At 40.6% G+C, this 14,028-nt stretch overlaps 1 protein-coding gene across 1 annotated transcript in view; it reads left to right on the forward strand.

Annotated features, from left to right (window-relative positions):
- The first annotated feature begins 1,025 nt into the window (after nucleotides 1-1,025).
- chl1b (cell adhesion molecule L1-like b) overlaps nucleotides 1,026-14,028 on the forward strand; it is a 36,874-nt gene continuing 23,871 nt past the window's right edge. Inside the window, exons 1-5 of the mRNA XM_029501552.1 lie at nucleotides 1,026-1,160; nucleotides 9,220-9,410; nucleotides 11,784-11,892; nucleotides 12,114-12,304; nucleotides 12,903-13,025. Coding sequence (XP_029357412.1) covers nucleotides 9,311-9,410; nucleotides 11,784-11,892; nucleotides 12,114-12,304; nucleotides 12,903-13,025 — 523 coding nt within the window. The 5' untranslated portion in view covers nucleotides 1,026-1,160; nucleotides 9,220-9,310. The remainder of the gene's footprint in view (nucleotides 1,161-9,219; nucleotides 9,411-11,783; nucleotides 11,893-12,113; nucleotides 12,305-12,902; nucleotides 13,026-14,028) is intronic.

The raw sequence follows: 14,028 nt of genomic DNA on the forward strand, positions 1-14,028 counted from the left end.
ACCTGATATATAGGAAGATACATCCATCCAGTCTAAGGTACAGAACCACCTATATGGCATTTCCTGACTGTCAGCATTTGTGAGGTCTGAGTGATAATAGCCTTATTATTCCTGGATGGTAGTTTTTGCCTTTGGTTGTTTTTTTTTTTTTTTTACTACGCCACTGACCCGCATCAGCATAATTCAACCATGACCCTCCTCCCCTCTTTCATTTTCTGCCTTTCTCCCTGTTAAAACCCAGAGCCTCAGACTAGGGTCCACACCATACATCATCCAGACTAGGAGGACTTCCTCCCACCATCCCATCCCCCCTCCCTCTTGTGTCGTGGGAGAGAGAGTGCATTTTTTTCCTTTCTCTTATCGACAGCCTCAGCAGTCTCAGCATACTGAGCTTTCCCCTGACATGTCATCCAGCCTCCACTGAAGTCCCTCTACATAGACATGGTGTTGGGTCACTGCTCACCAGTAAGGAACAATCAAGTCCACTTGAATTGAGAAACACAAAAATCTTATATTTTTCAAGGAAACATTCGTGTTTCAACCAAATATCGTTCTCCATAAGGAACATAAAAGAGGGGAGCGTGCTTCAAAAGCTCCATCAATGTTGGACTAATGCTGGGCGACAGTCTTTAGCTGTATTAGCAATTAAGGAGATTGTTACTGGCTGACAGAAGAAGATTTCAGCAGGAGCAAAACTAAACAGATTTTCACACAGCAGGTTGTCTGTGCTCCCACCCTACTCACTGCACACATTTTTCCAATTGATCATTGCAAATAAACACTTTGCATTCATACTTCAGGTGCAACAAACGTCTTTCACCACACCGAACGCAGGGCAAGATGGAACTTGCATTCCACCACTCTCCTTTGTACATGCCCGCTGAATAGCCTTTAGATCGGGCTTTGTTGGAATGATTGTCAGTGGCTTAATGAGCATCTTTGCCAAGCTAGAGGCTTTGGCAACATATGTGACTACAGTGGCTCAGCTCTTGTCCATCTCCTGCCTGTATAACACAACGCACAACGGGACTCAACGCTTTATTACTGCAGAAATCTGATTTCACTTAATTTGCGGTTTCCTTCTATTCTGGATTTTATTACCTGGAAAGGAACAGCTTCTCCTCACATGGGGAGCAGGGCTGAGAGTGAAGTAAAATCCTGTAAGTATTCAACAGTTTTAAAGGATGTCTATACAGCTGCGGCAGCACATTTGCGTACAGCACGCTTTTGATCTGTTCACACAGAGGAGCCACTCAGAGAGGCCCTCAGTAGATTCTCATCTTGTAAAAGCTTAAAGGAAAATCATTGGTTGATATCCATTTTGAAGTAATTAAAATGTTGTTTTCTTTCATAGTTTTTTGTAGATGTAAAAAATGACATTACAGCATACTACAAAAATTGTGCCTTTTTTTTTTATCATAACTGAAAACACCAATATTTTGTCATTGTTGTTTTTCTCAGAATCACTTTTTGAGAATTTCCCACAACTGAAGCCAAAACAGCTTTAGGACAAAACAAAGTTGTTTTCAACAGCTTGCTTTTTGAAATGATTGTCACAGCAAGAACAAAAACAAGGCAGTGTCTTCATAGTTATCCTGATACCTAGTTAAAATCTGAGGCAGCTGCAAATTGAATTGAGCAACATTGAAGTGCTTGTTTTCCTTTTTCTTTTAAGATTGTAAGGTAAATAGTCTGTAGTAGAGCTTTTCTTTCTTTTTTTTTTTTTATATTTTTGGATTGAAAAAAATATTAGAAATTACACATAAATCAATAATAAAAATAATTGTTTGTTGCAAAACTTATAGCGATCATTCATATAGTTCAAAGTCCACGTATACACTAGTTGCTCAATTGGAGTGATCCAAACGGTTTAACTGTGTGTAATCTGGGGTGACCTGTTTTCAGGACAGTTCATTCATTAAACCTCAAGGGCCTTCAACTTAACTACAACTCTGCTCAGATGCAATACACTGTGTTTGGATAATTTCCAGAGCACTCACTAAACAAATACCGACTGTGTTAACATTTATTGGAGTTCATTCTGTCTCCTGCTTCTTGCCAAAGCAAATGTCCATCAAATAGAAGAGTAAGAGTGATGATTTTCAAACTGACCTCCGTTTGCATCAGTGTGAGCTTCTGGTTAGTTTGGTTTACTGTGCGTTAAAATGCGTAGTGTGAAAGTTCTTGTTCCAGATTGTGTGTAATTGTGTGTGACAGCTTTGCACGGTAGCTACAAACCATGTAACACCTGGGAGCATCTTTCTTTCATTACTGTAGTTAAAAAAATAATGGTTGATGGTACTGAAGAAAAGGAGCAAGAACAAAGCCAGTGCAGAAGAGGTGTCCCATCTCTTTTTTCTTAAATGTGTCCTACAATCTCAATCCCACATTGGAGTATCTTTTTCATACTATTTTTTATCATATTATTTTTAGCTGTGTTGCCTGTGGGTGTGACTTTGATCAGCTTCATTTCAGATGGTGTGAGTTCTTGAAAGGAAAATGTTTTATTAACAGTAAATTGAGTGATTTATTATGCCAGGCTTCTTGTTCTCGTGTCCACAGAATCCAGTGTAAACACAGAGACTGACTTGTCAAATTTGAAAATCTTAAATCTTGAGTGCCTGGTCCTGAGCTCATTCCATTCGATTGGTCTCAACACAACCTCATCTCGACCCTATTAAGTGAAGAGAGGAGCAGGAACTGGGCCACGTATCCGACAGCTGTGTCAAACAGCTTACCTAGAGTGACACTGTCCAGATTCTCTGCTCTCGCATGGAACAGGAAATTCAAATGCTGAATTACAGTCAGTGCAGAGCCTCTCATTTCACAGGCTGAAATGATGATTTTTTTACTGTGTGTAAATTGGACACCTTGAGGGATTAAAAATGGATGAAGCAGCAGAGGTTTTTCTGTAAAAAAACTGGTTTTGCTGGAGCAGTGTGTGTGCTGTAGGATGTCAGAAATTCTTGGTTGTTGGCAGAAATAAATTGCTTCGGGGTCTGATGGAGGTAAGGATTTGGGATATAAGAGCCATCGATCATGTCTGGCTGTGGCACCGTTTCGTCGAGGGAAATTGCCAGCATCAGTCAAACAAAGTGAATGAATGTGGAGAGCGGCACAATGTGTTAGTTCACACAAAATAATATTCCAGTCCCTGCAGTCTAAGTTGGGAATTCATCTTTCTGCCGGCTACTCAGCGAGGATCACACACTAATGTGATTATTGTCCTGGGCAAGGGACACTGCTGAGGCACTTCAAAGAGTGCAGATCAGAGGGAAAACGAAAGAAAGCTTGAAGCTGTGATGCAGACAGGTGCAGCACATTTCATGAAACCTTCATGTAATAACAGGTTCAAAGTGAGGACTGTGAAACATCTCTTATGTGGTTTTGTTATTGTCATGTGGCATGATGATCTCTGATGATCATTGTGTCCATTCAGCCTTTAAATTATGCAACAGATCAGATTTAAAAGTCACAATTGGGAGGCGAATTTAATTGTTAACTCTGATGTGCTGAGGCTACTGCTGGCATTATTTATTATAGTTTTCGTGCTGTGCTTAAATATCCACTGATAAATTTGATATTTTATGGAGACAAACAGCTGCACAATGCACAAAGTGCAATTTATTAGAAGCTGGGGGAGTCTGACACCTCCCTGCTCTTTTCTTGGAAAAAAAAAAAGACAACTTTCAGGAAAATCCACATTACTGACAAGATGGAAAGCTGTAGCGGCTCAAAAGTTTTATTTAAATCAAACTTAAATACTGGTGAATGTTTGGTGGGTGCGGAATGCCTTGACTTTAATTTTAGATTTTTGCCTCTGCGTCATGTGATTTTGCAGTTCTGCTGTGTCACACATGTCCCTCCGATATATAATTTTATCATCATACAAGCAACATAAAATGAACTTCTACAGTGTCAGTGTCTAGCCTCAATCTTTTTTTTACATTTTAGCAGCTACATGTGATATTCCAGGGCCATTTCATGTTAAACAAATAAGAAATGCAATAAATGCAATCCAAAATTCAAGCATCATCCTGAAACCACATGTAGCTAGATGGAGCTGGCAGGACTAGCCACAGAGCCGTCAAGCTGCTGCCATTTTCCCAATGCTTGGTTTTTCAGGGCTGGTGACACTATCGTCCTGCTGTAGTATATGGTGCACTGCAGGATCAATGAACCATATATATAGTGTAACCCACTCTCTCCCTGGTCACGAAAGGTCACATGGGGTCATAAAGGTCATTCTTCATTAGCTCACAGACAACTAAGGGGTGAAACCCTGAACTGTTCATCAGTGTCACTGCTCTGTCCGCCTGCAACCATGCCCCATTCCTCCACAGCTGATCGCTTCAACTCCTTCCTCCACCCTCTTGTCACTCAGTGTGCCCAACTCCAGATCCTGTCCCCACAGCATGCTAAAGCTGCAGACCTCTGAAATGTTAATGGCGTGATAATGGAACCGTCATGCTTTCTGAAGTGCGGTAAAATCCAGTCCAATTTCAACTAGACAAGCATATTATCTAATATTGCTCCCACTTCCTAATCTCATTTAATGTCTTGTTTCTGTTACATCTCCCACCCCAAATATTTTAATAACAGAAGACTTGCATTACCAGGCTTGAAGCAGAAAACTGCGTGTTTATCATTACCAAAGGTCAGATCAGAATCTAGTGCAGATTCAGTAGAGCTCAGGGGGGAAAACAAAGTCACTTAACAATGAGGGGACATCAAAAGAAAAAAAAAAGTTCCCCCACTTTCACAAGCTTTGTTTTTCACAGAGAGCCAGGCAGTGTGTCAGATGTAGTCACGAAATGAGCAGTTTATTGGAAAAAAAAAAAAAAAAAAAAAAAGACGACAAATAAAGAGTGCACTCATTACACACATGAGAAGCAGCACGAGTCAATTGACGCTCAGCATTAATCAGCTCGGTTGTTGTTTTAATTGTTCTTGAACGATCAAATAGAAATCCGTGTGCAGGCATTATCAGGAGCGTGAGAGGGGAGTGTGGAGCTGCTGTTTTCGCGCTGCAGGTCTTTAACGAAGAGAATATTTTAATCCGGCCTGACAAGACGAAGATCTGCTTAATCCTATTACAGGCTTGCACATTAAACTACAGTAGGCCCACACTTCTCTGCCTGTTGTCTTTGTGCAAGAAGGGAGCAGATGGTGCCAGTTCCAGAGCTCGCTGTGGTGAACTTTGAATGGTTGAGCCTGGACCCCACCCCAACAGCAAACAACACATCCACAAGTGTGGGAAACAACTTGCTGGTGTGTATGTTTGTTTTTCAGTTTTTTTGTTTGTTTGTTTTTAATTCTTACTCATAACCTCCCCAACAGTGTGTGATAGGTTTCATATATTTGTACATTTATTTATGGAGCTCAGTGAAAGTGTAAGACTAGAACAGACGGCTGAACTATAGGAGTCAAGGAACAGACAGAACTTGCCAGTTACAGTTTAGCTGTGTGCCAGGATTGTTTCCTTGAGGGGAAAAAAAGTGAAAGCTGGACAGCAATCGCAGATGCCGTAAGCAGTACCACGAAGAAGAGCTGAAAGACTTTTCGATACACTGACAGAAGAATGCAGGTGAAGCGGTGTACAGTAAAACATACAAACACAGGTTGCAATAGAAAATTTTCTCATTGGAAAATCACAAATTTACTTTTAACAAGTATCAAATATTAAGTGTCACGCAATCTGCCAGAGGTAACAGCCTTATACTTGGTGCAGAAGGCTAAACTCACCACATGCTGACAGAGATGAGCGCTCCCTCTGACGGCACTGTTGCTGTTGGCGCAGGAAGTCACGGCTCAACATGCACGGCAACCTTACATGTAAACATTAGTAAACCGTCTGGCCGCTCTGAGTTCAGTTTGCTGACTCAGAACATGTCTTATCAACAAAAACTTAAAGCCTGTGCCAGCAAATGTTAAAAGTACTGAGAACTTAATTTGTTATGAGATGAATCACGGTACCATAAAGAACACAGACTGCATAAGCCAACACTAGCAATTAGACACATTCGTGAGAATTATTAAACACATTGCACTAGAAATGAAATGTTTGGTAATCAAGCAAAATAAGGCCAAACAAATTGTGTCCTTTTGCCCTGTTTGTGATCGTTTGCTGCTTTTCTGTGTTTTACAGAATAAACTTTGTCTTTGGACTTTGGTTTGGTTGCTGAGAAAAATTTAAAGGGGTTGAGAATGGACTTTGTAATGGACATTTTTATATTTTATAAGATTTAATCAACGGATGAATCATTTATGAAAACAGAGGTTGGTTGGCGCCTTAGGTACATGATCTTGCTCTTTTGATGCCAAAAAATTGACAAAAATCCATTGACATCTACAACTAATTATTACTTTGATTGTTCCAAAATTTCAACTAAATCATTAAGATTATGAAATGAAAGTGGAAATTCCTCCCATTTAAGAAGCTCGGATCAGTAAATGTTTCACTAGTTTTGAACCACCAACAAATGACATAGTAAGTGCTTTTTGATTGTATTTTATTGACACTTTTTAGCCACATCGTTCAAGGTGAAATGTAAGAACCAGCTTGTAGCTGGGAGTTGAAAACTGTCAAAGATGCATTATATTTATTTTATTTTAGCAAACACGTTAACGATGACAAGTGAAATTAGGTTGCAGTTTCCATCAAATTGGTCGACATTCAAAAATGATTTAGTCTTGTTTACAAGGAGAAAGTTTGTCAGGAACTGCTCTGCATCTGTCACTCAGTGGGAGCTTTAAAGTATGCAGACAGATTTTTTTTTTTTTCTTGGCCCACATTGCTTCATTTCCCTCTCCAAACCCCCTTAGTGGCTAGCTTCTGTCCCCTCTGAGTCTTGGCTAAGTAAGGTTAGGGTTCATATTGGACTTCCCACAGTGAGCAGCTTTTAACCTCCTGCCAGCTTCATCAATCTCAGGCTGGTGTGATCGCTGCTGAAAGGGGCGGGGATTAAGAACAGCCTTGTGGTCTGTAAATCAGCCGAGCTGGATGGGGGCCCCCTTGGTGTGCTTCGTATAGGTCCAATACCCTCTGACTTCAGTGTAGACATTGTCAGCAGTTAAGCTCTTAGCATACCTCCCTCAGCCAGATGGCCGAGTTGGTACTCAATAAATGTTTAACGATCGGAGAACAAATTAAATCAAAAGGCAAATGATCAAGCACAGTTTGAAATGTAATCCATCTAAGGTGTTGTTGGGCTGGTAAAGGATTTCAGCCAGCACAATAGGACAATGAGAGCACATTGTCTTGTGGGAATATTTACTCCCCTCTCTCCTCTTAACCAGGCCAATCTTACCAGCAGACCACAAGCCAATTAGCACCAAGCCCTTACCTTTTGACTTTAATCTTTTTGGTTTTGTAGCATAAATCACCATGTCTGGGAAAGAATGAAACAAAGGAAAGCCTCAGGCATTTGTGTCGATGACTTATAACTCGAAGAGAGCAATAAGTCTGAATAGTGATTGAGTCAGGTGGATTTGTACTATGTGGAATTCACTCAGCATCTCAAACCTCACTGATGATTCTATCGGTGTGCGTGGCAGGGGTCACAAGCTTGTTCAGAAAGGTCAATATTGAGTCACAGTCGGTGTTAATACCATTACAATGAGGCGTAGTTGAAAAGTTCAGAGTGCGTGCTCATAGTTCACTGAGTGAATGAAATTGACTCTTTTGTTCGTTGGTCAATTATTCAATTACATCTCTGGAGGGGGGGACTCTGACCTACGTGTTTCCTGTGGAGTTTGTTAAAGTCAGTGAGAAGATTAGAAAAGAGCAAGTGTTTGATTCAAGCTCCAACATGAACAGCAAGCTCTTTTCTGGAAATCAAACAGCAGGCTGAAGATGTACTGGTTACCGCTTTAGTTCATATCTTCATTATGACTGCTTGAGAACACACAGATGCTGTCGTTGACATCAACTGGTTGCCTTGTCAACAGAAATGCAGGAGTCCCCCATCATCCCTTTTGCTAACCCTTCTACTCAATCTTTTTTTTTTTTTTTTTTTATTTAAAGACCTCTTCTCTTTAATGTACCTAATATCTGTCCTGCCTCTGTCTCTGTCTGGCCTTACCTTCTGGCTTTCTTTTTTGATAGATCCGCTTCAGCTTCTTGCATGGTATAGCTCTGTGAACTTTGTGCTTCAATGTTGATTGTAGTAATGGCGGTCCTTTGTATTCAAGTGTTAGTTGATAGTGGGCATAATTGGCTTTCTCTTGATTGTTCATGTCATGATGTAATAAAATTAATTTGTGTTTTGTGTCTTTGCAATTCAAAAGCATTATGTTTTTGAATTACTGTAAATTATCATTTTTTTTGTTATTATGGTGTATTTTAGCTGTTGAGCAAATTAGCACAGCATGACCTCCAGAGCTGGGTCACAGCCAACATGAGGAAGACTAATGAAATGACACTCCACAGGATTTCACAGAGAAGAGACACTGAAATTCCCATACACTGCTCCCCTTCCGGTCTCCTCCCTTTTCCATTTCTGCACTCTGGACTGATCATGTGCTCATTATGGCCCAGACTCTGGGCTGTTAGCTGGAAAATGATCCAGAGCTCTGTACTCCACAGCCTGTCCACAGCCAGACGGCTCACTCTGGCTGTTAACTATCTGTGCGATTTGTGGCTCACACCCCTGAGGCAGCAACACTTGCTGCAATAATAGATAAATGTGTAGCTGCATTGTTAATCTCTTTGAGTCATTGTTATCACAAGCATGCAGGCACTGATCAAAAACAGCAGGATGATTAAATCAACTCCGATGGTAATTTTGATTTTAAGTCTTGGCTATGTTTTGAATTAAATGCTTTTCCTCCCTCAGTTATGCTGAACATCTGCCATGAATTAATAAATCCACAGGCTCCTCCGTTTATTTTTTTCTTTCCACCGTTGCACGACAATTACACTTACCTTACACACTACACACTGCCACAGACATCAAACTACAAAACAATTTGAGTCCCAGGGGAGGGGGTGATAGGAGGCTGTACTGTGAATATTTCATTTTCATAGCAAAATTTAAACTAGCACAGAACAGCCCCTGTTGATGCAAATGAAAATGTTCGCGTGCCTGGCTATGCCTGGTTGAGCAGAGAGCAATCAAGCTCCAAGTCACGAGGGATTTGTTGTGTTTGGGGTTTGCCTCTGTCTGCCAGGCGCGTGGGTGGATTCATGGGGCCCTCTCCGTCTGTCTGCCCTTGCAGGTGCAGCATCTTCAGCGTGCCAGAGAGATGAATTGAGGACACAGAGGAGAGCGCTCATTTGTTGAAGACATCTGAGATTTACAGCGAAACCATGAGGTTGCAGAGGAAGCCCGGAGCAGTCGCCATGCTGGGCTTGATCACCTGTATTTGTGCCTTTTATACCAATGCCGCCATTGACATCCCACTGGAGGGTGAGTGCCGATTTTGCACTGTAGCACATCACGACTAAATCAGGTCTTCACAAACGATGTAGGACAGTGAGTACTGGAGAAAAAGGGACAGTTCAGCAAAGCTCAGGAGCATATTTCATTATTTCACTCACACTGTGCGCAGCTTTACTAAAGATTGCAATTAAATCAACATCAATTGGCTGATTTTTACTAACCTCCACCCCACAAACGGCACATTCATCCAGAGAGACAGATAGCAGACACAGTAAGGTCAGAATGAGGTCGGCCAATCTATGTCTGATACCAGTCACTTCTTTTGGGTCTTGTGGCAGCTGGTTCAACAGTTGGTCAGTCAGTTCCAGTCAGTCAACTTGGCTTTGTAGTGTACTGGGACCTCCAACTAGCAGGAGCATAACCTGATGTACGGTAGATTCCTGTTCTGTCTGCAGTGTGCTTGTCTAAACATAACATACACTTGGGTTACAAAATCTGACATAATCCACGCGGCCAGCATGTTTTGTCATCCACCAGGGCAGTATAGAGTACAAAGTGGCAGGCGAGATTACACTACACACACCTCCGGTGATTGGTTTGAAAAGGATCTTACTTTGAGGCATACATTTTGATCTAGCAGTTAATTCAGCAACCTGGTGAACTTGAACTTGAAATCATGCAAGGTAATTGTAAGATGACACGATTTGAAAACTTTATGTCAATGTTGTAATCACAACAGTTTTTGTAAGGCAACAGTGCTAACCACTATGCCACCATGCTGCCCAGCTCCCATCATATATATTGAATCTTAACCCTCTGCCAATATGCTTAACATGATTCTTTAGCTTAGGGAACACCGATTTTAAATTAAAATCATAATTTCAAGTCACCCAAAGAAAAACTTCAGTTTTCTTTAAAATGGCTCTCAAAAATGACGTGGAAATATTTTTGGATAAATTAACTAAAGCTGGTATTTAGATTCGGTTAAAGACCAAAGATTCATTGATTCCACAGTTTAAACTGTAAATGTTTTGTGATGTTTTACTGAGAGTTCTGATGAGCCAGCTAAAAAGACTTCATAAAGACATTTCCTAGATGACTCAAATACTCAGGATCAAGTGTGATATCTCAACAGGTAGAGCTTTTGTCTGAGGAGCCTCGAAGATCTTCATCCTTCTCTAAAGAGAACCTGCTTTTGGTTTAACTTGAAGTGCTTTTATCAAAGTGTTGAATAATTAATAGGAAGATAAATCGCACCATAGAGAGCTGTAACACTCATCAAGCATTCTGTGAATGGGATAACTGTATCTATTATTATCTTGTTTGAATTAGGTTACTTTTTTCCTTTCTGCTGGATCAATGTGTGCCCCTGATTCAATTGAGAACACACATCAAACCTCTCCCTCTAAATAATTCATAAAAATGTCTCTTCGATGCTTTTCTGAAAAGGCAAAAGCATCTTTGAGGCTTATTAATGTCAAAATAACTTTTTTATTCTGTCTTTTGTATGTAGTGCGCAGTACTAATATATGTTTAAACAGTTTTCTGTACAGAGAATACTTGTGACAAGTGTGTTTGTTTTGTTTATTCTCCCCTTGCTGCCATGGATTGTGTAGTTTTAGGACATGTCAACAGTAAGTTCCCTCTGCCGCACCGTTGCCGGTATTAGTGACATTGTCAGCTCTGTCACCTAATCTCCTGGTTTGCTCGCCATTGAGCTGCAGCAGCAGCTTTACTTGTAGCCATCCATATGCACTGGATCTGATTCTCATGTGTCATCAGCCATAACCTCATACGACTGGCATTTTAACTTCTGATATCCAAGTCATGTTTTTTCTTTACATTAATCATCATATAATTTCATATATTCCATACTTACTATGTGTCACAGTTCTGACATGAACATAATCATTTGTGCCTGAACGAAGAGTTGAATGCCAAAATAAAAACAAACAAAATTAATGACTTTTAGATCTCTAAATCATCCAGAATGCAAATAGAACCTTATAATATAGACAATATACAATATAAAAAAGATGATTATTTTCTATGCTTTGGGATAGAACTCAGCATATAGAAACATACGGTAATAGACATTGTAGTGCAGTGGTTTCCAATCTGTACCAAGATGCTTACAGATGTACGTTTTTCCTTTTAAAAAGTTGACAGCTTTGCCACTAAAAATCCTTCATCCTCTCCTTTCGAACAAATAAAGTTCTTCAGTTGCTTACACTTGTGTTCTCACTGAGGTGAGAAGTCACAAGAAAGCAATGCATTGCAAGGAATCACAGGCCCGGAAGGTTGGGAACCACTGTTGTAGTATCATGTTTGTTTGGATCTACTTTTGAATGTTTGAGTATTTTGCCCATCTCAACGCTTGCTTGTCTGTTTGTTGCCCAGTTGAGCAGCTGCCCACTATCACAGCTCAGTCGCCCAGCTCTCTCATCGCTTTCCCATTTGATGAGAGCTTCCCTGTGACGTGTGAGGCCAAAGGGAATCCTGAGCCAGAGTGAGTACCAAGCCTTGCATCACTTCAGATGGGAGGAGGAGAGGATGAGAGAGCTTGTTAGCAGCCGAACAAACACTAATAACAAACATCAACAGCAGCTGGCTATTAGGATGATGCACTGTGTTTTGTTGCTCTGGGTATGTGCACTGGCTTTGGAAAAAAGCTGTGCTGCAGTCTCAACTGTAGAACTTGACATTTCAATACTGGCTTTCTTTATGTAGATTCAGATGGACAAAGAATGGCCAGGAATTTGACCCCTTTCTAGACCCCCGGCTCTTGAAGGAAGAGAATTCTGGGACCTTTGTGATACCTAATAATGGGAACCTTACCGAGTACCAGGGAACCTATCGCTGTTATGCCTCAAACAACCTGGGGACTGCCATATCGAGGGAGATTGAGTTCATTGTGCCCCGTGAGTAACTTACATCTGTGTGTGTGTCTGTGTGTGTTGGGCGGGGTTGGTGGTGGCGGAGGGGAGGGGGCTCTGTTACAGTGCTTTCAAAGTGATTCAGGGCCAGCAGTCCTGTGTAATGACTGCAACTCTCCATTGTAAGCTTTTGATTGTATTGGATGTGGCAGAAAGTCGTTCTGCTCCGCCCCCCCCTCCACAGCATCTCATCTGTAGCTCTGTATTGGAGAAAGCACTGAATAGGATTCAGCCTCTCCATCTTTTCCTTCGCTTCATTTTTCACTTTGTTCTCATCTTAAAAAGGAACACACTCTGTATGGGGTACATTGACAAAATTTGACTAGGGCTCAGCCAGACTTCTCAACAGCAGTCACCAGCCACACACAATAGTCAGTGATGTCCATCTTGTTTCTGGAGGCCAAGGGAAAAAAAAAAAATATATATCATTCCAGTCTACTGAATACTCAGCTCGGGAACTGCGAGCTCATCACAGAATTTGAGAATGTTGTTACTGCCATCTGCTGGAGATGAAGACAAGTACTCTTTATTGCACTTGTTATCACTCGATGTCTATTCACTGCAGGTTTTGTCTTAAATCTAGATGTTCCGAAGTTTCCTAAAGAGACATTGGAGCCTGTCATGGTTGAGGAGGGCGAGCCTTTCACCTTAAGATGTGACCCACCTAAAGGAATACCGCCACTGCAGATCTACTGGATGACTATCAGTGAGGGATTGTGCAATGTATTTCAAAATGCAAATGTAGGCAGTCTTTATTCCTGTGGTACGCTCCATTTATGTTCATTGACAACAAGGTATTTTAGCTTCTTCAAAAGTTTTTGATCTCAAACTCATACTGAGCAAACACACATTGGGGAGAGAGACAGAGTCTAATTTGTATAGTGGAAGTTCCCAAAGGTAAGAAATATGTCCTGGTTATATAAATAAGTCCTGGTTTTGCTTAGTTTTAAAGAAGAGGCCAAATGGTTTGGAAATAAGATGATTTTTGTCAGGCACTTCACAGATGAAAGGTAAAATGAGTATTTTCCAAATTATCCCTCAGTTATCAAATTATATTGCAAAACAATAATCTAAAAAAAGTCAATTTGAAAGTAAGACTTTTCACTTACAGTAAAACAACAATAAGTTGTTTTGTGGTATTGTATTGTGGTTCTGGCTCCTTCTGTCCCCATTTTTGTTCCCATATTGAGCGATGAGGAGCCAATTGCAAAAGCCAGAAGGAGTATATCAAAAAATGCATTTGCGAACAGAAACTTAGAAAAGAACAAATGGCAGAAACAGACAAACTAAAAAAAACATAGATACTCCAATATAGGGAAACACAGGAGCATGAAAGCAAACCGGATTTGAGAGGATGATATGAGGAAATGAAAGAAGTGCCACACAGACAAACTGACCAAGACAAAAGGGAACACAAGGTAAAACGCACACAAGGTTATTGAATGCAGGTAAAACACATTAGGCCTGGTCAAACAATCAAACAGCAACAAAACAAAGAGAAAACAACAAGAGACACACAAGGACAGAGATAATAAGACAGAAAATTACAGTGATCAAACATAGAATCTGGAGTAATTTTAAAAACTCTATTTCCTTTATATACTTTTTGATTAGCCCTTTTTCAAAATGTTTGAGGGGCCATTAATGGGGTGTGAAAGAAGAAAATGTTGCTATACAAAGCATACCTGTATTTGTCTATTTGTCTTTTT

This window comes from Echeneis naucrates, chromosome 5 (assembly GCF_900963305.1).
Source record: "Echeneis naucrates chromosome 5, fEcheNa1.1, whole genome shotgun sequence".
Classification (NCBI taxonomy): Eukaryota; Metazoa; Chordata; class Actinopteri; order Carangiformes; family Echeneidae; genus Echeneis; species Echeneis naucrates.